The following is a 27,287-nucleotide window of genomic DNA, read 5'->3' as shown; positions in this document are numbered from 1 at the left end:
TTTCAATTACAGGGAATAACATTAAAACTGCAGCCTGGCTCAAAAGTTGCTCTTGTTGGCCCGAGCAGTGGGGGAAAAGTACCATTTCTTTCCTTTTTTCTATTCTTTTAAGAAATATACTGAGTTCTTATGCTGCTTCAGTATTTATACAGAAAATTCCAATTGGAGTGCTTAAAGACGAAGTTTGAGGTTTGAAACATAAAGTTGAATGTCACATGCCTCATATGCTTATATTATTTTGCTTGTTGCAGACCACAATAACAAACTTGATTGAAAGGTTTTATGACCCAATCAAGGGAAAGGTTCTCTTAAATGGAGTTCCACTAGTAGAAATATCACATGAACATCTACATAGGAAGGTAATTTTCATTTTCCCTTTTCATGTCAGATTGGAAAACAAAAGGTGATATACTTTGTTTCTCCCTGACATGAGATGCTCGTATCAATTTTAGATATGCTTGATTAGATTTTTGTTTCATAACTTGGTTCTTTTATGGTCTAGAGATTTTCTATCCATAATAGACACAACCCTTTATTGTATTTGTACAGATCAGTATAGTGAGCCAGGAGCCTGTTCTTTTCAACTACTCTATAGATTAGAATATAGCCTATTGGTGTGAGGGTAAAGTCAGTAGCATGGATATAGAAAATGCAGCGGTAAGTTTTCTACCTCTTCTAACTTGCCATACAATTCCTCTAACTTTTAACCTTCAGCTTTAATTAGCTAATGTAACATCGTCGATATTGCAGAAAATGACCAATGCACATGATTTCATATCATAATTCCTAGATAAATATCAAACTTTCATAGGAGAACGTGGGCTAAGACTTTCAGGTGGTCAGAAACAGAGTAGCAATTACTAGAGCCGTACTGATGAACCCAAGGATCCTCCTCCATGATAAAGTGACTAGTGCTTTGGATGCTGAAAGTGAATATCTAGTGCAGGTCAGTTTGCATGACAACCTAAACAGTCTTCGTTTTAGTTTCTGAGAATTTTTTTCCCAAAAACTTGATACCATTTATTCCTCGCATTATTTTCTTACAAGTTATCTCATGGTGGAAATTTTGTTCTAGTTATAGCCCACATTGAAAATGATACCGAAATTTTTGTTGGCGCATGACATTTGAAATGAAGAATTGCAAAATTGAAATGGACAATTGTTCATTAGGAGGATCCTATGGAATTGTTTATTTAGCTACTGACAGAGGTACTAATCAAGGGGTAGCTATGAAAATGATTTTTTTTTTGCAGGCTGAAATTACCAAGAGGTTGTCTAGGGAGATCTATCTGCTGTATGAAATAGAACATCCCAACATTGTCAGGTGTGCTGTTTCCTCTAATAAGAAAAGAGATCTTGTCCTCCGATGACCCTTAATATATATACGAAGTTGATTCACAGGTTACAATGTGCCTTCTTTCATGATGGCAAGCTGCTCTTGGTGTTTGAGCTCTTCAGTTTCAATATGGGAGAGCTTTTGGGGGTAGGATCATTGCAATTCAAAGATCTAGACAAAGTAAGGGTAAAAAGATTATTTAACTTGCATCGTGTTCTTAATTGAGAAAAATTTTGGTTGCTGCAAGAGCTTATGCGATAGATTCTCAGTGGTACATCGTACTGCCACAACCTTGAAATTTTACATCGTGATTTGAAACCAGAAAATATGCTCATCTCTAGAGAAAAGCTTATGCTTAGTGACTTTGGATCAACTTAGGGTTTCATTCACTCTAACACCACACTTAGCTCCCAGGTGTGAGAAAATAATGCTTTTACTTATCTAAATGTATGTGTTTTTTACTAAAATTCTTCATGCTATAAGAGTAATACCTTTGAAAGATTGAGTATATTTTGATTGAACTAAAGATTGAATGCTCTTACAAGAGATTGGATCTTGTAACCAACAAACAACTGTTTTAGGTCAAAAATAAAACATTACACTTGGCAGCTATAATAAATGCTCTCAATATCAGCCAAGGTATAAAGAAAAGTCTATAACCGAAATAACAAAAAAAATAAAGACTAAGAGGAAATGGTGCAACACTCATTTTCTAGGCAGCATAACTAGTTAGTGACTGTAGCTGTTGGTTTTGCACTCCAGGATGACAGAACCAACCTATACACTAATGACACTACAGAGTATTGCGTTTCAATAACATGCATTTAAAGCACTTAACAGCTATGGAGTCTATTTGCCACTTTACCTTAGGTTCATTATTGGGAATGGCGATAGGGAATGATGGTAATGAACATGACTCGTTCTCATTGAGAGTTCCAATTATGCTTCATAAGAAATCTCGACCAAATGAGCAGGTTTGAATAGGATATAGACAATAAAATGAGCAAGAAAGTTAAATCTTCACAAAATTTATGATGGTAATGTTTTGTTTTTGATTTGAGGCAGTTGCTTGTTGGTTATAAGATCCAATCTTTTGCCAGAGCATTCAATCTTAGTTCAATAAAAATATACCCAATCTTTCAAAGGTCTTGCTCTTACAGCAGGAAGAATTCTAGCGGAAAAACACGGATACGTTTAGATCAGTAAGTAAAAACATTATTTTTTCACACCTGGGGGCTAAGTGTGATGTTAGAGTGAATGAAACCCCGATCTGATCCAAAGTCAATGAGCACCAACTTTTTTCTAGAGATGAACACATTTTATGGTTTCAAGTCACGATGTAAAATTCCAAGGCTGTGGCAGTACGAGGTACTACTGAGAATCTGTTGCATAAGCTCCTGCAACACCCAAAACTTTTCTCAATTAAGAACAAGACGCAAGTTAAATAATCCGTTTACCTTTACTATGTCTGGATCTTTGAATCTCTGTGATCTTGCCTTTAAAAGCTCTCTCATATTGAAATTGAAGAGCTCAAACACCAAGCACAACTTGCCATCATGAAAGAAGGTGCGTTGTAACCTGTGAATCAACTTTGTATATATATTAAGGGTCATCGGAGGACAAGACCAGGGTAACTAGTTTTTCTGATTTTTCATTAACCAAGGTATCTAGTTCAACCACTCATTACTGGACACCAGCTTTATTATCGGGTAACTAGTTCCACACATAATAATATGAAAATAAGAACATACAACAATCAACTTGTTTTTCCATTACTTGACATAATGAATTTTTTGAATAAGATATCAAGGTGTCAAGCACTTTTTTCACAACAATGTCTATTAACCTTCTAGTTATCTCACACGTGTGTTATTTTGAGAGTGTTTGTCATATATTTTTTTTCGGTATTAAATTTTTTAATGGTGGTCTAATACGAATTACACATGATTTCTATTGTTTCAATCAATAACATATCATACATCAAACCCTATCAATGCAATTGATAATAACTCTTGCATAGCAATTCCGCTATTGCGGTACAAATTAATACTTACAAGGTTTTTTTTATATATATAGACCTCTTTTTTTATTAGAGGAAACAACACACCCGACAATGTTGGGATCAAGGTTGTCAAAATCGCGTTTTGACTCGTAAAATCGTACGATTTTACGAGTCAAAACATGCATTACGAGTTGAATCGGTTGAAAAAATCGAAAATGAGTAAAATCGGGTTGAAATCGGGTAAAATCGCAAAAATCAGATGATATCGCGCAAAATCACGATATCAGGACCGATTTTACGATTTCAATTTAAAAGCCCCCAATATAATTGCCGTCCCCCAATATAATTCCTCCCCCAATATTATAATTGCTCCCCCCAATATAATTGCTCCCCCCGGACCCCCCCCTCCAATATTATATTGCTCATTTGCTCCCTAATCGTTCCTCCCAATATAATTGCTGCACAGCCCCCCCCCTTTTTTTAGGTTTTCAGTAGGTGGGATTCATTTTCGTGGATCTCACTAAAATTATGGCAAACATTTTTGTCCAAGTAAAGTATTTTCTTCAAGAGGTTTTTTTTCTTGGTTAGAAAATGTTTTTATAAAAAAATATTATTTTTGTTTTAAATTATTTTTAATGTTTTTTTATTTTCATATAATAATATCAAATTACTTTTTTTAACATGTAACTAACTGTTTTGCGGACTTATAAATGAAGTACCATGTAATGTATATATATTATTGTGGTGTATGTTGCTTTTAAAAATTAATATTTATTTAAAAATATATACTATAATAATGCTGAATTTATATTTTTTTTATTTTTTATATCAATATATATGTTTTTATTGTGATGAATGCTTAAGGAATGATGAGGAAACACACCAGCAGATTGTTTGTTTTAAGTTTGTTGATTATTAGTTAATGAAAAGTTATTTTATATTATATATGACTTTTATTTGAATTCTGTATTTTAAGATGCTTGAATTATATATGAATTTTTATTTGAAGGCTTGAAATATGTATGAAGTTTTATTTGAAACATGTTTTTTAATGTCCTTGAAATATGTATGAATTTTTATTTGAAACATGAATTTTTTTAATGTATTTCAAAATTCCTTACGATTTTACGATTTTACGATCCGTTTTTACGATCCGATTTTGTGAAGGGCTTTCCGTTTCGTTCTAAAATCTCGATTTTAACAACCTTGGTTGGGATGTTCTATTTCATACAGCAGATAGATCTACCCAGCCAATCTCTTGGTAATTTCAGCCTACAATAGAGGAATTATTTTCACAACTACCTCCAACTACCTCTTTATTAATAGCTTTGTCAGTAGCTGAATAAACAATTCCATAGGCTCCTTCTAATAACTATCCATTTCAATTTTGTAATACTCCATTTCAAATGTGATGTGCCAACGCAAATTTCCTGGCAACCAAGCAGAGGCTAGAAAACATATATATATGTTTGTTGGTGTTCATTTTCTCGCACAGCAAACTCTGGCGGATTTGTTCTCTCTTTCTTCAGGAAGTGAGTTATATATATATATATATATATATATAATATATATATATATATATATATATATATATATATATATATATATATATATATATATATATATATATATATATATTTTGCGTGTTCCACGATCTAAGCTAATTAAAAGGAGAAGTATTTGGTCCTTTGCATTGGGATTGATTTCAAATTTAAATATATTTATTTAAATACCAACCATGATATTTCGTTTAATAATCATCATCTTCTAATTAATTTTTTTCAGATGGATCTTTCCTTTGGATTAATTCCAGTGCTAGGTCAGTTGAACAATCAAACACATACAGATCACACCCATTTGCATTACTAAATATGGACGAAAACTTAATAAAAGGTTCTAATTTTAAATAAAAATAAATATAAACTACTATGACCTTCTTGTCTTTTAAGTGCGGAACCAAGGTTGTTAAAATCGAGATTTTAGAACGAAACGGAAAGCCCTTCACAAAATCGGATCGTAAAAACGGATCGTAAAATCGTAAAATCGTAAGGAATTTTGAAATACATTAAAAAAATTCATGTTTCAAATAAAAATTCATACATATTTCAAGGACATTAAAAAACATGTTTCAAATAAAACTTCATACATATTTCAAGCCTTCAAATAAAAATTCATATATAATTCAAGCATCTTAAAATACAGAATTCAAATAAAAGTCATATATAATATAAAATAACTTTTCATTAACTAATAATCAACAAACTTAAAACAAACAATCTGCTGGTGTGTTTCCTCATCATTCCTTAAGCATTCATCACAATAAAAACATATATATTGATATAAAAAATAAAAAAAATATAAATTCAGCATTATTATAGTATATATTTTTAAATAAATATTAATTTTTAAAAGCAACATACACCACAATAATATATATACATTACATGGTACTTCATTTATAAGTCCGCAAAACAGTTAGTTACATGTTAAAAAAAGTAATTTGATATTATTATATGAAAATAAAAAAACATTAAAAAATAATTTAAAACAAAAATAATATTTTTTTATAAAAACATTTTCTAACCAAGAAAAAAAACCTCTTGAAGAAAATACTTTACTTGGACAAAATGTTTGCCATAATTTTAGTGAGATCCACGAAAAATGAATCCCACCTACTGAAAACCTAAAAAGGGGGGGGGCTGTGCAGCAATTATATTGGGAGGAACGATTAGGGAGCAAATGAGCAATATAATATTGGAGGGGGGGGTCCGGGGGGAGCAATTATATTGGGGGGAGCAATTATAATATTGGGGGAGGAATTATATTGGGGGACGACAATTATATTGGGGGCTTTTAAATTGAAATCGTAAAATCGGTCCTGATATCGTGATTTTGCGCGATATCATCTGATTTTTGCGATTTTACCCGATTTCAACCCGATTTTACTCATTTTCGATTTTTTCAACCGATTCAACTCGTAATGCATGTTTTAACTCGTAAAATCGTACGATTTTACGAGTCAAAACGCGATTTTGACAACCTTGTGCGGAACCTTCTAGTTACTTTAATCTAATTCCCAATGGAGGGATCGTTTAGCATCCAATAATAATTGCTGGGCATATATGTAAATTCCCCTGTCCTTTATAAGCCCATATAGAAACCCTAGTTTCTTCTTTACAGGTAAATATAAATACAAGGATGACCCGGTTAATTTAATCTAATTCCCACCAAACCTAAAGGGAGGCCTTTTTTGTGTGTGTGTGTGTGTGTGTGATCATTCAAGATCAAGAAGCCTTCTCTCCAAAAGCATACACAGATACATACATCTTTCAAGGCAACGCTGTTATTCTAAGGTATGAATGAATACTTGCTTGCTCCTCCACTGTTATTGTTATTTGTTTTTCAATGTCTTTAGGGCCGTTTGTATGGCTCTCTCTTTTTTGTTTAGGTTTATTTTGTTTCGCCAACTTTGAAGCTTAAGGAATCTGTACTGAATAAAAATAAGAATAAAAAGTATTGAATGATTTAATTTAGGAGCAAAAATGACACCTAGAATTCCACAGGGAATGAAATAGCTTGCTCTAAGGATGGGTACCAACCATGTTGGACCCACGTCGTGGTTCCCCATTTGCCCAAATGAACTCACCTGCAATCAATTATCACTGGCTCAAATGAGTAAACCCCAGACACAAAATAAAAGAATAAAAAGATGAAACAGAGCAGTGAAAACAGAGAGGTGCTATAGTGAAAATACCATGACTTTGTTATTACTATTAGTTTCGATGAAAATCCAATCTTCTACAGCCTCTGCTCCTGTTGATTATAGATAATAAACAGCTGCCAAAAGAATGAAAACAATCAAGGATTCATCACCAACCCAGACTGCAAATTACAAAGATGAAAAAAGAGATATTGATTCATCTACCTGAGACACAAACCTCGACAGGTTCAGGTAGAAAGAAACCACCATACCGATCGAAGATATCAAGGATTAAGATCGAGGAATGCGCAGTGATATTTTTGTATTCACATGTATGCGCTTCAGGGAAACGAAGAAAGATATCCTGAAATGAAAATATATATGATATCACGTGATATTACAAGGCGGTAACAAAAATGCGCACACCTTTATTTATTTTATTTTAATAATAAAAAAGAAAAAGGAAACAGGTGGAAGGAAACGTGCTCGCATTTTTTTTTTTGGGTTTATTTTGTTTGGCCATGAGAACTTGTACAGCTTTGAAGCTTAAGTTTTTTCGAGTAAATCTCAATATATCCATCGAAAGAAACGATTTTTCATGGTTAAATATCAATGCAGAGTGTTTCTGCTTTGTACCCATTATTGCGCTTTCTGTTTTCGTTATCATGGACTGATTTTATGTCATAATTATTCAGGTAACAGAGAAAAGATTTTGTTTTGTTTTGATGGAAGATCGTATCAGCGAATTGTCTGATGACATTCTGTCTTTCATTCTCTCCTTTTTGACAATGCGGGATGCTGTTAAAACAAGGTTACTTTCACATAGATGGAGATATCTCTCTCCACCGCACTCCCATCTTCAGTTTGATGTTTTTACTCTGTTTGGAACCCACGGGGAAAGTAGTTCTAAGTTTATTGCAGCTGTCGATCAAGTTTTGCTAGCTTGCAGAGGTCCAAAAATAGGCACTCTCAAGGTCCGCTTTGGCCTAGGCGATGACTATGCTTTCCATGTTGATAGGTGGGTTTCATTTTCCTCTGCAATGCGGGTTGAGAAAATAGCTTTGAACTTCTCATGCTCTCCTCAAAGTTGTGGAAGTTATAATTTTCCATGTCATATTCTTCCCACTGATAAAGCATCTCATTTGAAGCATCTGTGCCTTGTTTCCTGCACGCTGAGGCTTTCTCCTGAATTCACAAGCCAACTCAATCCTTTAAGAACCCTGGATTTGGATTGTGTACCCTTGGATCAAAGTAGCCTCGATATCATTACCTCTGCTTGTCCGAAACTTACGCTGCTGAGAATGATTGAATGTGGACTGCCTAAGATTGTGTGCATACACGGCCAACTCCTATGTCTGAAGACATTGATCATTCACGATTCTTTGATCAGTGTTGAGCTTAAGTCTATTAATCTTGAAATCTTCGAGTTTTTTGGTCTGCCACGAAAACTCACTTTTGTTGACGTTCCGCATCTGAAAAAAGCACTAGTACGGTCGCTTTTTATTTATCGGAGGACATCGCCAATATGCAACGCGCTTGCGAAGGATCTTCCTCAGCTTCAGTTTTTGTCTCTGATAGTACAGGATGAGGTGCATCAAGGAACGATTACACCATCGCAAGTTTTAATTCCTGCAACTTTTGTGTAACCTGTATTCTTTTATCTATAGGTGCTGCCCCTTCCTGCAACCAGTCCTAAATTCATCTCTCTTAAACAACTGGATCTGTTGATATGGCCGTTTATATGTTCTGACCTCCTCACAGTTATCTACCTGTTGAATGCCTCTCCTTTTCTGGAAATCCTACAACTGAAGGTTAGTCTTTACGTTTTATGCTCAGGCTAAATGCTTATGTGATGCTGTTAGGAACAATATTGGATGTCTTAACTTTGTGGCAGATCGGTCATGAAGGTGAGGGAAGAAGTAACGGAGAAAGAAGAGAATACTCAAGGCATACCCATTCACATTTGAAACAAGTTAAAATGGAAGGATTTCGTGACAAATGGAATGCCATGGAGCTCGCAATATATTTGCTAAAAAACACCATTGCACATGAGCGAATGGTGGTTGTAGTCTCAGATTCCACCTTGCAGATGGACCTACGACAGAGGGTCAACAGTTTATTGCAAAAGGAGAAAGGTAATTCAACGGCGGAACTGATCATCCTTTGATTGCCATACTCTATTTGAAGAGAGTTTTCTCTTTGATAATTTATATTGTGTTCTTAATTATTGTACTGATGTGGACAAGAAGAAATTTTTTAAGATGCTTTTCATTTTATTAATTTTGTATGAAGTTTTCTTATTGTAATAGTTTCAACTTGGCTATTAATTTGCCAATGCCGGATGAAAAAACAGAAGATCGAGAACCAGCATTTTTTGCAAAAGCAGTTTCATTTAAATTTCCCTCTTCGTGTTGCTTTGTGAAATAGGGATTCTAGCTATGATTCTAGCCCATTAAAAAATCTAGCCATCATGGCCTCACTATCCTTATTTACGTTGCCTCAAATCATCGATCTACATTTCCTTATAATACTCATCTATTGACTTAGAACCGTGATTCAAACTTTGTTATTTCAAATACAAATCTTTATAATAATAATTAGGCATAAATCACTTGATCATCAACACTTTCATCTCTACCCACGATGCTATTAGCCTTTTTCTATTCTTGCTCCTAACAATCATATATTGATCCCATCAAATCAATGCATAATCTATAAATTCAATGACTGCCAATTGCACCTTTCTCGCATCCAAATAGCTACAACAATAAAAAAAAAATCCAATCTATCTTTTTTTTCCATTCCAAATAAGCCTCGAGATCACTTTTACCTTAAAAGTTAAGAATTTTAAGTTTAATGGAGTCCAAGTCTCTATCTACATTTTCATTATTCCCCATGCCATGAAAATTCACATTCCTCCTTGCCTTATCCGGTCTAGATTTGATTCCATGGCTAGTAGATGCAAAATCATAGTTATCTTCACCCGCATCCGTGTTTTCATCAAGAAACTCATTAAAATTAGATTTGACATTCTGTACGACCCTATGAATTGTATTTCCTTGATGATTAGCCCTACTATTTTATTGCTTTATCAAATTTACCTCATTTTTTATATTCTTATATGTCCTAAACAAGAACTTGAGTTGTTAACCTATGACTTGCAATTGAAAAGTGACATCAGCATTTTGTGTCATTAATTCGTTGTTTTTAGACGTTCTTTGAACCTGTAAAGTTTGGTTAGTGGCACAAAATATATCCTCGCACCTCTCATGTTTCACACAAAAATCAAGGTTTTTCACTCTAATATGCTCATTATACCTTTTACCTCACAACTTGTTTTCTTTTGGTTCCTTAGTAACTGAAGTCAACAAATCAAAGTCAATAGCCTTCACAATACAATCCAATTATAATTTTCAAACTCAAGAATCAATAAATATATTGAAAATAAATTATAACAAAACTATAATTATGATTTCGTGAATAACAATGCAAATTCGTATAAATTATGGACGAAATGAAGAAACGAAATAAACCAAAAGTGAATATTAGCGAAAACAATTACTTGACTCCTAAATAACCCAATTATAATAGAAACAAAAAGATTTGGTAAAAAATAAACATTAAGGATCACGTTTTGGAACTTAACACAAATTTGACCTGTTTTGTAGTTTTGACGTAATAGAATTAAAACCCAGACCAAATGATCTTGAAATGACCTAAATTCCAATATTTAGTATTCTGATACCAAACAAATAACAAATCTCTTATGTCTAGGTATCCAAATCCCTTGTATGATCAATTTGCGGCAAACTTGAACCTCGAATTAAAACCTTAAGCAAATGATATCAAAATAAGCCCAAATTTAATATGTGGTGCGATCTCACACCCATTAGACAGAATATGGAGTTGGTTTGCATATATGGTTCATTAAGAGTTGTGTTTCTGTAACAGAATTGAATCATCCTTCAAATTTCATCTAATCTCTCTCTCTCTCTCTATAGATATATGCTACTGATATGATTAGAGATAGTAACAAGATGAAATATAAACCATTTTTTTTTTGGTTAGATGTCGAAGACGCAAAGAATAAGAAAATGAATGATGCAAACACTAAAAAACTTAAAGGAACACTAAAAAAAAAAACAAAAACAACAAAAGGGTATGATCTTTTTCCGGAGCCTATATCTGATACTATTTAATGCAAACCCCAACCAGAAAATTGGCGAAAACCAACGAAATTACCGACAGAATTTTTTCATTGGTAATTTTTATCGACATAAATAATTTTGTCTCTACTTTTGTTGGTATATACTGACAGACAATTTATGTTAGTGATACGATCTGTATATATCGACGAAATACATCCGTCAATATATACTGACCATATCACCGATGGATTAATAGTTTTTTTGAAAAGTTGCAACGATGTGATGACATGATTTTTTTCGGATGATTTTACCGATGAAATGACTGAGGGATTCAAATCAGGATCTCCGTACAATGATGTGGCACAGTCACCGGTGGACTCACCGACGGGTATACTGACAGAACGTGTCCGTCGGTGATTCCATTGGTAAAAGCCAATAAATACCCACTTTGCCGACACTCTTTTCCTCTATTTCTCCTTCTTCTTCCCCTTCTTCTTCCCCATCCTAAATTGTATTTATTTGTAAATTATTGAAACTTTGTTTGAATTACACCGAATTAGATGTGTTGTGATGAAATAAATAATAGCTTGTTTAACGAGTCTGTTTTAATTTTTATTAGTTCTCTTGCAAAGTTATTATTTTGTAAATTTGTATATATATAAATTTGTATGGACGTTGATAATTGATAATTGTTAGTGAATATTTAACATAAGTGTTTTTTTAGTTTGTTGGATAATGTAAGGGCTAACCAATATTTTTGTAAATTTATTTACGTAACATAGTTAATTAATACATGTTGTCGTCATAATTTTATAGAGGTTTGATAGAAGTCATGGAGGATTGTTCATGGATGTATCGGGACTCACCCCAAGGATTGCGGAGGATGGATTATTGTAATAGGGTTCAGGGTTTTATTAATTTCACAACATCTATTCCAAGGAATTTTGCTGATGGCGGTATTAGGTGTCCATGCAGGAAGTGTAAAAATAAAAAGTTTTTGCATCAAGATGATGTAACGATGCATCTTCTAATCAAAGGGTTCATGGAGGGTTACATGTGTTGGTATGCATGTAGAGAACTATTTGTTCCTAATAAGAGCATGGTAGAAAGGATGGTTGGGTCAACTTCTAGTGCTAGCAATGTGTATGAAGTTGGAAATGACAATAGTAATCCTTACAGGAATATGATTATGGATGCAATGAGAATGAGTGAAGGTAATGTCAGTGAATGTCCAATCATAGAAGAACTTTATGTAGATGCAACAAAGTTTTTTGATCTGATGAAAGATTTTGATGAACCATTATGGGATGACTGCACGAACCATAATAAATTATTAGTTGTAGCACAGGTGTTCACCATTAGGTCAGATCATGGGTTGAGTGAGGCCGGTTATGACAAGATTATCGAATGGGCGAGAAGCATTTTACCTTAAGGGAACAGGCTGAAAGAGAACTTCTATGTTGCAAAGTCCATGATGAAACTCGGTTTAGGATACTAGAAAATTGACATGTGCCCTAACTTCTGCATGTTATACTACCTTGAAAATGCTGAGCTGATTGAGTGCATGACATGTAGGCATTCCCGTTACAAACCTAGAACTGGCAGGGGAAAGACTCTCGTGGCATATAAAAAACTTAGATACTTCCAAATCACACATAGACTGCAGACGTTATTCTTGTCACCAAGGACTGGTGAGCACATGACATGGCTCAATCACATCATGCGGTTGATGGAGTGATGGTGCATCCTTTTCACTTTTCAGCTGAATTAAGGAACGTGCGTCTTGTGTTGTGTATAGACGAATTCAACCTATTCGGGTCATTTGCTGCTCTTTATTCTTGTTGGCTGGTTGTACTGAAGTTTGTAACTTACCACCAGGTATTTGTATGAGGCCGGAGTTCATGTTTTTATCTATGGTCATACCAGGTTAGAGAAGTCCAGCATGGAATATAGATGTTTATCTTCGACCATTGATTGCTGAGTTGATGTAGTTGTGGTCCTCTGGAGCTTTGACTTATGATATCTTGAAGAAACAAGATTTTGTTATGAGAGCGACTTTGATGTGGACAATCAATGATTTCCCAGCTTATGGAATGGTTTCTGGTTGGATCATGCATGGAAAACTAGCATTTCTATATTGTATGGACAACAACAAGGCATTCACGTTAACAAACGGGTGTACAATCTCTTTTTTTTTTATTCTCACCGTCATTTCTTGCCATTGAATCATAGGTACAGAAAGAACAAAAAGGATTTTTTTATTGGCAGAGTTGAAAAGGATGTTGCACCCTCATGTTTTTCTGGTGAAGAATTGCATGATGTTGTGTCAGAGTACAATGACATTGTGTTTGGTCTCCAATCAGGTAAGCAGAAAATTTCTAGTTTTGGTTTGACCCATAATTGGGTAAAACAAAGTATCTTTTGGGAGCTTCCTTATTGAAAGACCAATCTTCTTTGCTATAACCTTGACGTCATGCACATTGAAAAGAACGTGTTTGAGAATATTTTCAACACTATCATGGATGTGAAGGGGAAGACAAAGGACAACATCAAGGCTAGATTAGATTTAACGTTGTTTTGTAACTGTAAAAGTATGGAGTTGGTTTGTGATGGGTCACGGGTTGTAAAACCAAGAGCAAGCTTCCTATTAGAGAAAAAATGCACAACTACTAGTCTACAAATGGCTTAAGAGTCTGTGTTTTCCTGATGAACATGCCTCAAACATATCAAAGCTGGTTAATACAGAGGAATGCAGATTATATGGAATGAAGTGTCATGACTGCCATGGGTTTATGCAAACACTCATCCCATTAGCTTTTTATGATTTGTTGCTAAAAGGGATATGAGATGCACTCACGGAGATCAGTCATTTCTTCAGAGATATATGTTATAGCAAGTTGAATGTTGATCACATTGAAAGGCTTCAAACGAATATTATCGAGACAATATGCAAACTTGAATGATATTCCTTCCATCATTTTTTGACTCAATGAAGCATCTACCCATACATTTACCGTTTGAGGTAAAAGTTGGAGGATTGGTCCAGTATAGATGGATGTACCAATTCGAGAGGTTAGATATTACAATTGCTATGTAATTCATAATTAAATTTTTTTTTATTGATAATTTTTTATTAATTTTATATATGCAGGTACTTATTCAATCTTAAAAAAAAAGTTAAGAACAAGGTGCATGTTGTGGCGTCAATATGTGAGGCCTATATTGTTGAGGAGGTCTCAACATTTATCTCAACCTATTTCGAACCTTATTTGAGAATGAGGATCAATCGTGTTCCATGGCATGATGATGGTGGTGAAGTGCCTTCAAGTGGAAGCTTGCCAATATTCTCCAATCCTGGACGACCCATACCTAAAAATGCCGTAAGAGGAAGATATTTGTTTGAAATAGAGTTCAGATAAGCACATAATTATGTCCTATTTAACTATGATGAGCTGAGATCTTTTATTAAGTAAGTAGATGTTCAACTTAAACTTTGTCAATAGTGTACTATTTATATGTTGTGATATCATAAACTCATATAATTTGGAACAACCTTGCAGGCAACATCGATGATACTTATTGTCCAATAACTCATAGTTGACCCGAATCCCAGATCTTTCAATTACAAGATGAACAATTTGCCACGTGGTTTAGAACACATACAAGTCTTATCACAAACTCATTATCTCTTGTAGGTAATTAACTATACATTAACATTACAGAATATCTGTTTATTGATTATTGTTGTATTTGATATACAAGGTTTATCAAATGGGAGGTAATGTTGCTATTTCACTGTCTTTGCTAAGTCTGGGCCCTAAAAGAAAAGTTAAGTACTATAACGGGTATTTTATCAATGAATATGTCTTTCATATTGAAGACTATGGGCGTGGAAGAAAGACATACAACAACAATGTCTGTATTAAGGGATCGACTTCTAATGAGTTTGAAGTTGACTACTATAGTAGATTGGAAGAGGTCATCGAACTAAAATATCATAGCGAGGAAAATAGAGTGTTTTTATTCAAATGCTATTGGTATGACACAATTGATAGAGTAATCAGAGTAGATCCTCACTATGGTCTCGTTGAAATCAACTCAAAAGCTAGACACCACAATGTAAATGATGTCTTTGTTTATGCAAAGTAATGCCAACAAGTTTATTACACATACACCCCTTTCCTTAGAAAAGACCGATCAAGAGTTGATTGGTTATCCGTTTTAAAAACCAAACCCAGGGGTTGTGTTGAGGTTGTCCAGGATGAGAACGAAGACACAAGTGTGATAGATGAAGTCTTTCAAGCTAGTGAGTTGGTTGAACCATACCGAGTTGCTCCTTCGATTGACTTAGAAGAAAATATGAATTTTTATGTTTTCGATGATAGTCTTTTCGATTGACGTAGAGGAGTTGAATGTTGTTTTGAGCTCTAGTGGACTAGAGAATGTTGATGAAGAAGATGATAACTACATTAAAGAGTGTAATGAAGTTGATAACAATTCAATTGAGGACGAAGACAAAAGTTCTGACTAAATATGCTGTAAAGCCTTTTTTTTATAATGTAATATTATGGATGATATTTTGGAACATGAAATATTTCTTTTATAATTGTTTGCTCTTGTTATTGTGTTCTACATGTTGTAAGTTTGCAATTCAAGCTTTTGTGCAGAGGATAGACAGGCAATATAAACAAAACATGCAAAAGCTTGACACAACACGAACGGATAGACCGACGGCTTGTGACCTGTCGGTATTTTACTGAGAGTTGCAAAAAAATTATAGCATTTTTCCACAATCACCAATGTCTATACTGACAGACTGTGACCCGTCGGTATTTTACCGAGGGTTGCAAAAAACTTACAGCCCCTGCCATAATCATCGACGAATATCCCAATGCATTTACTGACAGATGGTGCACATTCCAATGCGTATGACTATCAGACTGCCTGGTCGTTCGGCACAGTTACCGAAGGACGCGGCAAATCCAATGTGCATGTGCTCTAACACACAGTTATCGACAGATTTGTCGACGGATGTCGAAAAATCTGGAGGGAATTTCAAAATTTTGGTGCGAAAATCAATTACATACTGACGGACATTACTGATGGAATTTAATGCCAACACCCAAAAAAAATATTTTTTATTTTCTGTCGGTATTTCCATCGGAAAAATTGTAGTATAAAACCCTTTCCCCACCTCTGTGGTTCATTTTTTCTCCATTCCTCATTTCATCTTCTCTTCTCCTCTCCGTTTGTGTTTTGTTTTTGAAAAAATTGCTGCTAGTTTTTATTGTTTTGATTGTAGTTTTCAACATATTAAACGGTATGTATTCTCCTTTCTTTATCTTTGCATTTTTTTACTTTTTTTTAATTATTATTATTTTTGTGGTATTCTTTGTTTTGTGTATTGTTTGTAGATAAAATCTTGAAATCAACACACTATTAAGATAAACATTTTTCATTCCTAAAGTCTTTAGTTTTTTCTTTTTATTTGTTAAATTTATTTTATTGTTTGTATTGCCATAATACCTTGAAAATTTTGTTAAATTTGAATTGTTATTGTTGAATTTACCTTTAAAATGTTAATTGAGATATAGAATTAAATTTAATTAGTTTATCTTAATTTTATTATATTATTGTTTGTTATGTTTTTTTTTTATTATTTCGATTAATTTTAATTGTTATTTATGAATTTGTATAGATGTTAGTTGAAAATATATAGGTATTGAATTTCCATAGATGTTAGGTTGTATATAGTTGATTTTGCAATATTTGTGTAATTATCAATATTTGTAGGTATGAAAACTGTGGGTAGTCTGTAATATAGGAAAAGTGCTGGTGAAGTTTTTTAAATAATTGAATTTAATTATTTAATTATTCGTATAAATTTGTGTAGATGTGTTAATTGAAAACTTAATTATTTTATTGTTTGTATTGTAATAATTATTTGATAATTTAGTCTCTTTTAATTGTTATTGTTGAATTTTCCACAGAAATGGTAATTGGAAATGAAGAATTAAATTTCATTGTTTTATCTTAATTTTATTCTATTATTGATTGTTATGTTTTTTATTACTTCCATTAATTTTAATTGTCATTTATGCATTTCTACAAATGTTAGTTGAAAATATATAGATTTTGAATTTTTATAGATGTTAGGTTGTATATAAATTTTCCAATGGAGTTAATTGGTTTGTGGTTATTGTAAAGATTTGCAGGTTTGAAAATTATGGGTAGTCTCTAGTATAGGGGAGGTGCTGCCGAATTTTTATTAAATAATCAAAGTTAATTATGTAATTATTCGTATAAATTGGTATAGATGCGTAGAATGAAATCTACAGCATGTCGTCCGTAGACGGTTGTAGCTAGTTCTTCTAGCAGCGAGGAGGACTTATAAGGCATCTGCGTGAAATTGTGATGTTGCCTCTTTTAGTGCGGTTTCACAGCGCAGAGGCGGTGTGCCTTCACAGCGGGGTCAATTCACCTGGAAGTATAAAAAACAATGGAAGGATGACCTTTCAATGTTAGTTTGTTTAGGTTTAAGTTTTTTTTATACTTATAACATAATTTATGAACAACTAATTAATATTTTATTAATTTTATTTAATTTCATGTTCACAAATATTGAGGCTGTCTGGACAATAACATCGACGTTTAAATCATCGATGAAGATTCCATTGTTTCAATGGAATCAGGTTTCCATACATCCTGAGTGGAGACCTAATAGCGATGCACAGTTTTGATGATTTTTAATAAATTATTTTTTATAATTTTATATCTTGTACTATTTTTATTTTAAATAGATTATTTATATACACAACATAAATTTGAGTGGGATAGCGCGAACAACAATGTTGTGAGGAGGGTATGAGAGAATCACACGGCAACTAGGTAACATGGAAAATAATATATTTTTTTTGTTTTATAATTTTATGTTCTAAATTCTAATTTGTTACTATGGAAGTAGGTTGCATGATTTTTGGTATGATACACATAAAAAAGAAAAAAAGATATGCGAGAGATAACGGTCTTGAAGGATGGAATGAGGTGGCGGTTTGACGGGAATTCAAACCGACATTCATCTCGGGGGATATATGGACGCCATATATTGAGCACGTGACATCTAAGTGGTTCACACGACGCTCACAGTTCAATGCCGACAACCAAAACTAGCAAATTCATGGTTCGGTGACCACGCACACCAGCGACTTCATCCCGTTCAATGCACTTGCGAAGCAGATGGTAAGATTAATTTAAATGAAATATATCGTTAATTAATTTGTTGTTGCTTATAAATATATTTAACTTGCAAACTTTTTTTTCCTTACAAGCTACGTCTCTTGGACATGAGCCGAGCCCAATGGAGCTGTTTATAGAGACTCACGTGCAGAGTCAAGACCGCCACAAGAGGGTGCAACAGTTCGTGGACAACCGTGCTCAACACTTCATGGTATGTTCTTTCAATAATTTTGTTTCGTAAGTTATTATTTTCTAGAATTGAATATGATGATTTAAAAAAAAAAATTCAGGAGACCTATAATAGCCGGTTGAGGGAGAGATATGAGGATGATCCTTCGACCCATCCAGATTTTGATCCAGATTTATGGATGAAGGTAGTATTGTCGGGTGGACCTAATAAAAATCAGGTCTACAGGCTCTCCAACACTACGCCCGAAAACTTGCAGTCAGCTTGTAGCGTCTCAACCATTAGGAGCTTTTCATCAATAACGAGCACCTAATCTGAGGAGTTCATGGCCTTGAAACAACAATATGAACGACTCTCGATGGATTATAATTAGCTCCGTCAAATGGTCATGGAGATTAGGTCAAGGATGGGTGATGATACATATGCAGCCCCTTTTTGGCCGTATGGTCCTGGGAACAACCAGCCTCCTCCTTCAGCTCCGCCGTTATTCTTGTTTAATTTTGTTTTTGAAACACATTAAATTTGTAATGAATATTTGGATGAATATTATTTAACATTATTTTTATATTTTTTAATGTTTAATACAATTTTATTTGGTTAATTAATTTTTTTTTACTATTAATAAATAATTTTTCTTAAAATATTTTAAATAAATACCGACAACCTTACAGACAAAACTAGACCGTTGGTATTTTACCGAAAATTGCAAAAAAATTATCACCCATGCCACAATCACTGACAGAATATATCCGTCAGTACTTGACAGAGAGTTCTAAAATATTTACCGCCCATGCCATAATCATTGACGACCATTCTGTCGGTGATTACCATTGAAAATACAGACGGAATGATTATGTCGGTAAAGTTCTTGTGGGAAATTTTTTTTTGGCGCACTTCACCGTCGTAATTGTTTGGTTTTTTTAATTTTTGACAGAATTAGCAACGGAATAAGGAATTACCGATGATCAATATTCCAACGGACGGATTTCGTCACTGAGGCCGTCGGTAAAATTTTTACCAACGAATTATGTGCCTTACATAGATGGAATGAGTCTGTCGGTAAAATTGTTTAATGGTGCAGTGAACCTCATGATTACGTGGTCACGCAACCTACAATTAAGATTGAGATATGATCCTGGAAAGCTGAAATAGGTGTGTGACACAAAAAAAATCTGCCCTAAGGCACCAACACTATTGGAATGAAGTATAATGATGCCACAAAGCTATTTAATCTTCGATAAGTCAGATTCATTTCATTTAAGGAGGAATACAATAATCACTCTCACACGTTAAAACTAAAAAATTCAAAACTAATATTCATCAATGGCTACCAAAATTTAGGTTCCATGAGTTCAAATAGTTCTTGAAAAATTAACCCTAATAGATCTATCCAGTAGACTAATTTGGCCCATTACAAAATTGATCCAAAAGCTCTAAACAGAAAAAGCCTATAATTTGATCAAAACAAGCCTTGGATCTTAGCTGAAAACAAATTCTGAATTAAGCTCAAATAAGCATTCAGTTATAGCCAACAAAAATAAAGATAAAGCCCATTTGTCCAATGATCCTAGAAACCAATATGTTATTAAATACAATCAGCTCTTCTTTTCTTGTGGAGGTAGGATTAATAAGGAGTTCTTGTAAGAAAAGGTTTCTGAAATATTAATGAATCCTTACCATACTTAAAAACTATATTGCAGCCTATTAAATATCCTTTTAGAACTAGGAGATTCTCATAACAAGCTACCATGTCCTTATAGGAAAATGATTTTTGCCAAATAAAAAGTCCACAAGTCAAATGAAAATAAATAACAAAATTCGTACAATCTGTTCTAACCTATATTGCAAGTCCTTCTCGAATTCCGATTCAACTAAAAGTTTACCTCAACATAGACAAATACCTCTGAATTCTTTTGGTAAAGTTTCAACTCGATCCAAAGGTTTTATTTGGAGTTATGAGCAATAGTATAAAACTAGATGGTAGGAAAGTTTACGCTAAAATCCGAATGTAACCTTGCTAGATCATTTATCATTATGAACAGTATTAATTATCAACTTCTGAGGGGTTATGAACAGACTCACCCTCAGCATTCAAAGAGAAACTCAAGTAGGGCATGCTAAATAACTGAGGCCCTGACCTTGAATTCACCACCTCACAGATGATCCTTTTGACAGTTATCCTTGTCACATGAGGAGGTTTAAGAGAACACCCCTCGTTGAAAACAAGAGAATATCATGTGTTATATTCGGTGGTTTTGGCTCTTCCACTCTAGGCATCATCTCCTCTGTCTTCTTATAAGAGCCCATCGCCTTGTCATTCTGAGCAACAAGTTAGTTTGTATGTCCTTGGGAATAAACACCAACGTATGCTTCCCTGTATAATCACCTCTTTGTTTCAATAGAGTTAGTTCTGTTTTCGGAGAAACAGAGATAGCATTGAAAGTAACCTTTTTTATGTTGGATTTGCAGGTGTCTTCAAAGTTTGAAAGACTAAACAGTTAACGTCATGGGCTTTAGTGGAATTATAGTAGCATTCAGATGAATTGTTGGTTTGTGCCTACAATATCTCCTGCAACACAAACACAAATAAATGATAGTCAGTGATAAACTTTAGCTTGCACTCTTCAGGAACATAGAAGGAGCCTTTTTGCAGACAACGTATGTATTTTTCCTATAATATAGCAATAGTTACCTGACGCCATGACATCTTTCCTTCTTTCTAAGTTGCATGATCTCCTTCGTTGGACAATTTGCTCGATCTTTGGGTGTCTTTCATCCAAATGCTCCTGCTGAAGACAAGATCCATTGCAAGTCTAATGTTTCTCTAGGATGATTTACAAGTAGGGGCTTCAGTGTAGACACACTCACGTTTTCTCCTGCATGTCACTTAAACCATAAAAACTGGGAGTTAATTAGTCTCTTGACCATTTTTTGCACGTAATCCAGAATAATTTACTAATCAAGGGGGAATTTCTTGCAGTTGCTTTAAGATTATATGATTTAAGGCAAAATGGTTTCATTGAACCTTCACAATAGCAGGACCTCTCCGACTTTCTCCTTTACAATAATATTGATATTGCCTCTTCAACTTCGATATCTTCCATTAAAAACCATAACTATCATTCACAGGAGAATCCTGCATGTATGGCTGCATTCTTATAATTTTTATCTTAAAACTCGTTCATGGGAAAATCAGAAGATATGTCCATATCACTTTTACAGTGACACTAGTGATTATTGGGGACTAATTTCCATCACCACCAGTGAAGCATTATTCATCATTCTTATTAGGTCATTGTACAAATTTTTAATTACAGTTAAATGTGTTCTTTTACTTGAACTCGGAATCCTATTACCTGAAAATTCTCAAATGAACGTAGTAAATGCTAAATGATGATAGATTAACCCTTTAACCAACAATAGAGATAACAAAAATACACTTTTCAAGGTATAAAACACTAAAAATAATATTTATTCCTTGTAAATATAATGCACAAATATCACATATGTTTCACTATTATAAAATTGATAAATACAAGCGGAAATACCAAGAAAATATTCACATTGAAAATTTACCAACAGATTTTACCGACGGATATATTCCCTCGGTATATACCTAGTGGGAAAGATAAAGAATTATAGTGGGAAAGAAAATAATTAAAATAAGGCAAAAAAAAAAATGATGACATGTTATTTTTACCAATGGTAAAATCCGTCGATAAAAGCGTTGGTAAACTATGAACATTGTTCATTATGTTAATTACAAAGGGAGTCACCGACAGAAAATTCCGTTGGTATTTTCTTGAGAGCTCTGGAACTATTCACATCACAATTACACTGTTAATTATTGTTTTTTATAGACAAAATCACCGACAAATTGAAAAGTCGTCGGTGTTTTTTGACGGTTTTCTGAAAAATTTAGATTAAATTAAAATTTTAAAATTAAATATTATAGAATGAATCATTGACGGATTGAAAAGTCATCGGTGATATTTGGTGGTTTCTGAAATTTTTGATTAAATTAAAAATTTTAATTAAATATTATAAACGGAATCACTGACAGAATAATTAAAAATATTAATATTTAATTATCCATCTATAAAACCGTCGGTAAAACACAACAATAAAAAGCCTAAAATCCCTAATTTCACAACAGACCCGTCTCCTTTCTTCTTCCTCCCCATATGTAAAAAACATCAATATCCATTTTTTTTTTCTTATCTTTACTCCTCAACTCCTTCTCTTCACCTTCATGCTCAAGTATGTCTTATCTTCTCCTTTTTTTTTTTCTTCCAGTTATTTTTTTCTAATTAGTATACTTTATGAATTTGTTTTTTTTTCCCTCTTTTTAGCTTCACTTGCAACTACATTAAGGTAAGATTTTTTTTCTTTTTTTTCATGTTTTTTTTACTATATTTTTATTTTATTTTATTTTATTTTTAATTGTTTTTGTTCTTAATAATTGTATGAATGTTGTTGTAAGATTTTTTTCATATGAGATCAATTTTTAGTTGATTTATTTATTTGTTGTAAATTTGTTTGAGTTGATTTTATTCTTTCCTTTTTCCAAGAATTTTGAGTATTATAGAGTGTTGATATATATTAATTTAATTATTTTATATTTTTGTAAAATAGATTTTTTAAAAATATTTTTAAATAATTACGGATAAAATTACATACAGTATTTTGCTGAGGGAAATACAGACAGAATGAAAGCGGATAATTTTTTTTTACGTGTTTTTTTTGTCAGTAAATCCATCAGTAATAATATGTTTTTATTACCAACAAACTTACCGACATATAAAAAATTACCATGACGAAAATTCATTAACAGAACATCTCTGCCATTGATTTCGTTAAGTAAATTAATTACCAACAGAATGATAGTGTAAATACCGACAAAAAAAATCCATTGATAAATATAAAGATTGTGGTAGTGTTTGAAAAATAAAATTATAACTATTACATCCAATCAAAGAATTTGATCTCGTATGGAGGGTATGATTAAAAGTATATTAATCATTGTTCTTTAAAGTATTTTATTTAAAAATATATCAAAATAGTATTTTTTTTTAAAAATTATTTCTTACATCAACAAAAATTAAAAGAAATTAAATTTTCATTAAACATTATTTGAACGGATTTCTAAACAGCTACAGTGATAATTGATCCCCAACTTTCATCGTTGCGCAGGGAAAGAAATAAAAGGGAGAGACTCGTATTATATGGAGACAACAATGAAGACCGAGTCGTCGGGATTCTGAACAATTACTAACACTGAGGCAGATCAACTGGAGGTGGTGGCAAAGTAGATTCCGGGGTCGGTCCATTCTCAACCACGAAAGCGGTGGCTAATCCAAAGGGCAAGTGCGCATCCAGATGACAGTGAAAGAACCATACACCAGGATTATTGGCTGTAAATCTTATGACTCCCCATCCTCCCACCGGCACATTAATAGTGTTCCGTGATAGTGGATTGATAAGGTTAAACTTCTTAGGGTCGTTGACAGGATCATAATTTCCAAACCCTTGAGCCAACACATGGAAATTGAAACCGTGAAGATGTATGGGATGATTCTCCACTCCAAGTAAGGCTGTGTTCTGTAACACCATCTCCACCGTAGCGTTATACTTCAACACCTTCACACTTGTTGATTTTGGTGTGATTAACAGGGATGGATTTACGGCGTTGATGACATTAGTGTAGTCAAATTTGACAGGAGGAGTATCAGGGAAGTCAGGAGTGTAGATTCCACTCACGTTGAAAAAGAAGGCTTGCAACATTGACAAACTTGAAGGGCGCTCAAAAGAGAAATTGTTCATGCTAGCAGAGGGTCGCGTCCCATTTAAACATGTTGGACAAATTGAGATCCCCAAGCCTACTGTCACAAACATGTGCTCATCAATTTGACGTGGGACTGGGACCCAATGAGGCCCACCAGCAAGGCCAGTAATGCTGGTGAAGAACTTGTGGGCAGTGGGGTTGTCAGTGAACGCAGGCAATAGTGGCATTATCGGAGTTGCTGATGTGGGTGCACCTTCGTAGACAACAATTCCTCTTGTAGTTGTATTATCAAAGGGTGGAGGTGTAGGAAAAGCAGGAGGAGCAGGACCAGCACTAGCATATGCGTTTGCAGCCATGAAATAAGACCCCACTTCCTGATCGGCCGCGAGAAGAACGTCCACGGTCTGGCCGGGGCCGGTGACAACAACATCCGTGACATAGGGTACCGTGTACCCTGCATCGACAGCAACGACAGTCATATTATGATTGGCTATCTTGAAAAAGAGCTGGTTATTGAGTGCAGCGTTGATTATTCGGAGGAGATAAGTCTTCCCTTTCTGCACCTTAAGCTTGTACATTCCTGGAATTTCAGGAGCAAAATAAACCATAAATAATGAGTCAAGACAGTTTCAAATGAAAAAATAAAAATAAAAAAATGTGTCAGCATTAATTAATATTCTTGTGGACAAATTCAACCTGTAGTTCCATCTCTGATAGACCAGTAAATCTCTATCATGAATATCATTGATGATGATGGCATATATATTATTACTTACTGTTTTGAGAGCACTTGTAGAGATCTCCAGGGAGTCCATTTATGGTGTAGGCATCCGAAATGTTAGGTGGTGCACCAATGGCTTCTGCCTGGTTTTCGACATCAACAACATTAGCATTCCACCACTCTCCTGCAATAATATAAACATATATGCATCACCATGCATGATCTCAACAGATTAATAACAGTTTCAGCGTTAATGAACTGGCTTTAGATTAAAAATCAACGGCTACCTAGCTACCTACCTAATAGAATTGGAACTTCTCTGTGGGGTTTAGGGAAAGGGTAAGGATGACCAGATCTTGGACGGATAATGAGTGCCCCATAAACTGTTGCTCGGAGAAAACTGACATGAGCATGCCACCATAGCGTGCCCTCCTGCTGGAGGAGTTCAAATTTGTAGGTGTATTTACCTCCAGGGGGTATTGGACATTGAGTTACCATACTGGGTCCATCGGCCCACGCACTAAGTAATTGAAACACTCCATGCCTTCATAAAAAAAAAATAAAAAAAAAATCAGTAATTAATTGAATAATGATAGATTTAAAAGTAAATTTCTTAATCATAATTATATTAGCCTCCAGCAGTTGAAGAATAACTTTCTCATGTATTCAATTATAGTTTTTTTATTGGATAACTTGAAGACAAATTTGATATTATGTTCTAATTTCATGGTTGACTAAGCAAGTGGTATCTTGGTTGAGACAACATTATTTTACATACCAGAAAAAGATGTGCAAGAATATAGTTAAAAACATGGCAAACTCGAAACGAATAGTCTTAATTTTCATCAGAGTTTACAAATATACGTGTTTATTTTCTAATACACTAATTAGAATTCTTACAATTGTCTAGCTTCTTAAGTAAATGACCAAGAATTAATTTACCAGTGAATACTCAGGTTGTAGGGTGACTTGTTAAAAACATGGACTATGAGGGTGTCTCCCTCTCGAACGCGAAGCGTTGGGCCTGGCATGCTTCCATTCACCGCAGTTACCACTTGCTCCGAGCACAGCCGACGAACTGTAAGGTTTTGCACCTAAAACATTCACAATAAATTAAACCCATCAATCTGCAAAGGTTTAGGCAATTAGTAGAAAATATCTTTGCATGCCTATATATATACACACTCCGACGTCAGATTAATATTGCTAGGATATGCAATCTAGGTCGGTCCAAAGTGGAAGGAAACATTCCATAACTTAGATGATCGTGGGAAGAAGTGTATTGAATTTGACACCCACGCTTCTTTTCTAGTAGGGTTTGAGCCTCTTTTGTGACCAAAAGAAGTGGATATTGAATCTTGGGACGTTGCAGTATCTTTTCCCTCGATCTGTTCCATTTAAGCGTGAACATGATTTTGATCTTAATTAGGAGCTCAAGATAAAACAAAAGGGTATGGCTAATTTGATGAATGTTTTTCCTATGTAAGAAACTTCAAGGTATAAGGTATAACAGGGCTACCATCCTATATATCCTGGCCACTCATATATATCGTTTAATTAACGACAACAATCCTAATGCAACCGGAAACTATATACAAGGACTCCCTCAACGTCGACAAAACATAACGGGAAACTATATACAAGGACTCCCTCAACGTCGACAAAAAATCTTAGTAGTAATACAAGAAAGAAGAAGAATTACATAGAATGAGTGTTCCACAATTGCAGCAGAAGCCACTGAAGAAGCTAGAAGAGCCAAAGCACAAGTTAACAAAAACAGAAGACGCAGCATGTTTCCAGAGAGAAGAGTTGGAAGAGACGGCGAATGAAGAGGGAAAGAGAAGAGAAGCTCTAATTTATAACAAATAGCTTTAGAAAATGTTTGTTGTTGAAATTTTAATATCTCAATATATACACACACACACACACGCATGATTGCGTGTTTAGGTAGTTAAATTCTTATGGAGAATTGGTAAGAAATTTGAGTTGGAAAAATTCAATGCGGTAGCAAAAACTTCGTTATCTAACAGCTTACGGCTTAAGTTAATGGTGGGGATATATACTATATTTATAATGCATATTATACGAGAGTATATGTATAGATAAAAATGATGAAGGATGGCTTCGGCTGTAATTTTGTTTTTTTTGTTTGAAAACTCAGTCTATATATCT

General features: G+C 34.0%; 2 protein-coding genes, 1 long non-coding RNA gene and 1 pseudogene across 3 annotated transcripts; 2 read left to right on the top strand and 2 right to left on the bottom strand.

Annotated features, from left to right (window-relative positions):
* The first annotated feature begins 89 nt into the window (after positions 1-89).
* Positions 90-9,435, top strand: LOC118037539 (F-box/FBD/LRR-repeat protein At5g56420). The gene is made up of 6 exons (XM_035043528.2): positions 90-359; positions 550-657; positions 751-946; positions 7,734-8,627; positions 8,706-8,849; positions 8,933-9,435. The coding sequence occupies exons 3-6, from the start codon at positions 875-877 to the stop codon at positions 9,203-9,205; spliced, it is 1,383 nt and encodes a 460-aa protein (XP_034899419.1). The 5' UTR covers positions 90-359; positions 550-657; positions 751-874; the 3' UTR covers positions 9,206-9,435.
* LOC118037540 (uncharacterized) lies at positions 6,799-7,375 on the bottom strand. Its single transcript, XR_004685626.2, has 3 exons — positions 7,277-7,375; positions 7,093-7,175; positions 6,799-6,984 (listed from the first exon to the last, which is right to left on the bottom strand). It is a non-coding gene; the product is annotated as an uncharacterized lncRNA (long non-coding RNA).
* A 2,769-nt stretch (positions 9,436-12,204) lies between the features above and the next one.
* LOC140954697 (uncharacterized) lies at positions 12,205-18,982 on the top strand (annotated as a pseudogene).
* Positions 18,983-23,710: 4,728 nt separating this feature from the next.
* LOC118037538 (laccase-7) lies at positions 23,711-26,987 on the bottom strand. The gene is made up of 5 exons (XM_035043527.2): positions 26,818-26,987; positions 26,058-26,209; positions 25,415-25,659; positions 25,171-25,299; positions 23,711-24,974 (listed from the first exon to the last, which is right to left on the bottom strand). The coding sequence occupies exons 1-5, from the start codon at positions 26,905-26,907 to the stop codon at positions 23,881-23,883; spliced, it is 1,710 nt and encodes a 569-aa protein (XP_034899418.1). The 5' UTR covers positions 26,908-26,987; the 3' UTR covers positions 23,711-23,880.
* Between the last annotated feature and the right edge of the window lie 300 nt (positions 26,988-27,287).

Source organism: Populus alba, chromosome 16 (genome assembly GCF_005239225.2).
Source record: "Populus alba chromosome 16, ASM523922v2, whole genome shotgun sequence".
NCBI classification, from domain to species: domain Eukaryota; kingdom Viridiplantae; phylum Streptophyta; class Magnoliopsida; order Malpighiales; family Salicaceae; genus Populus; species Populus alba.
This window is presented reverse-complemented; position numbering and strand designations above follow the sequence as displayed.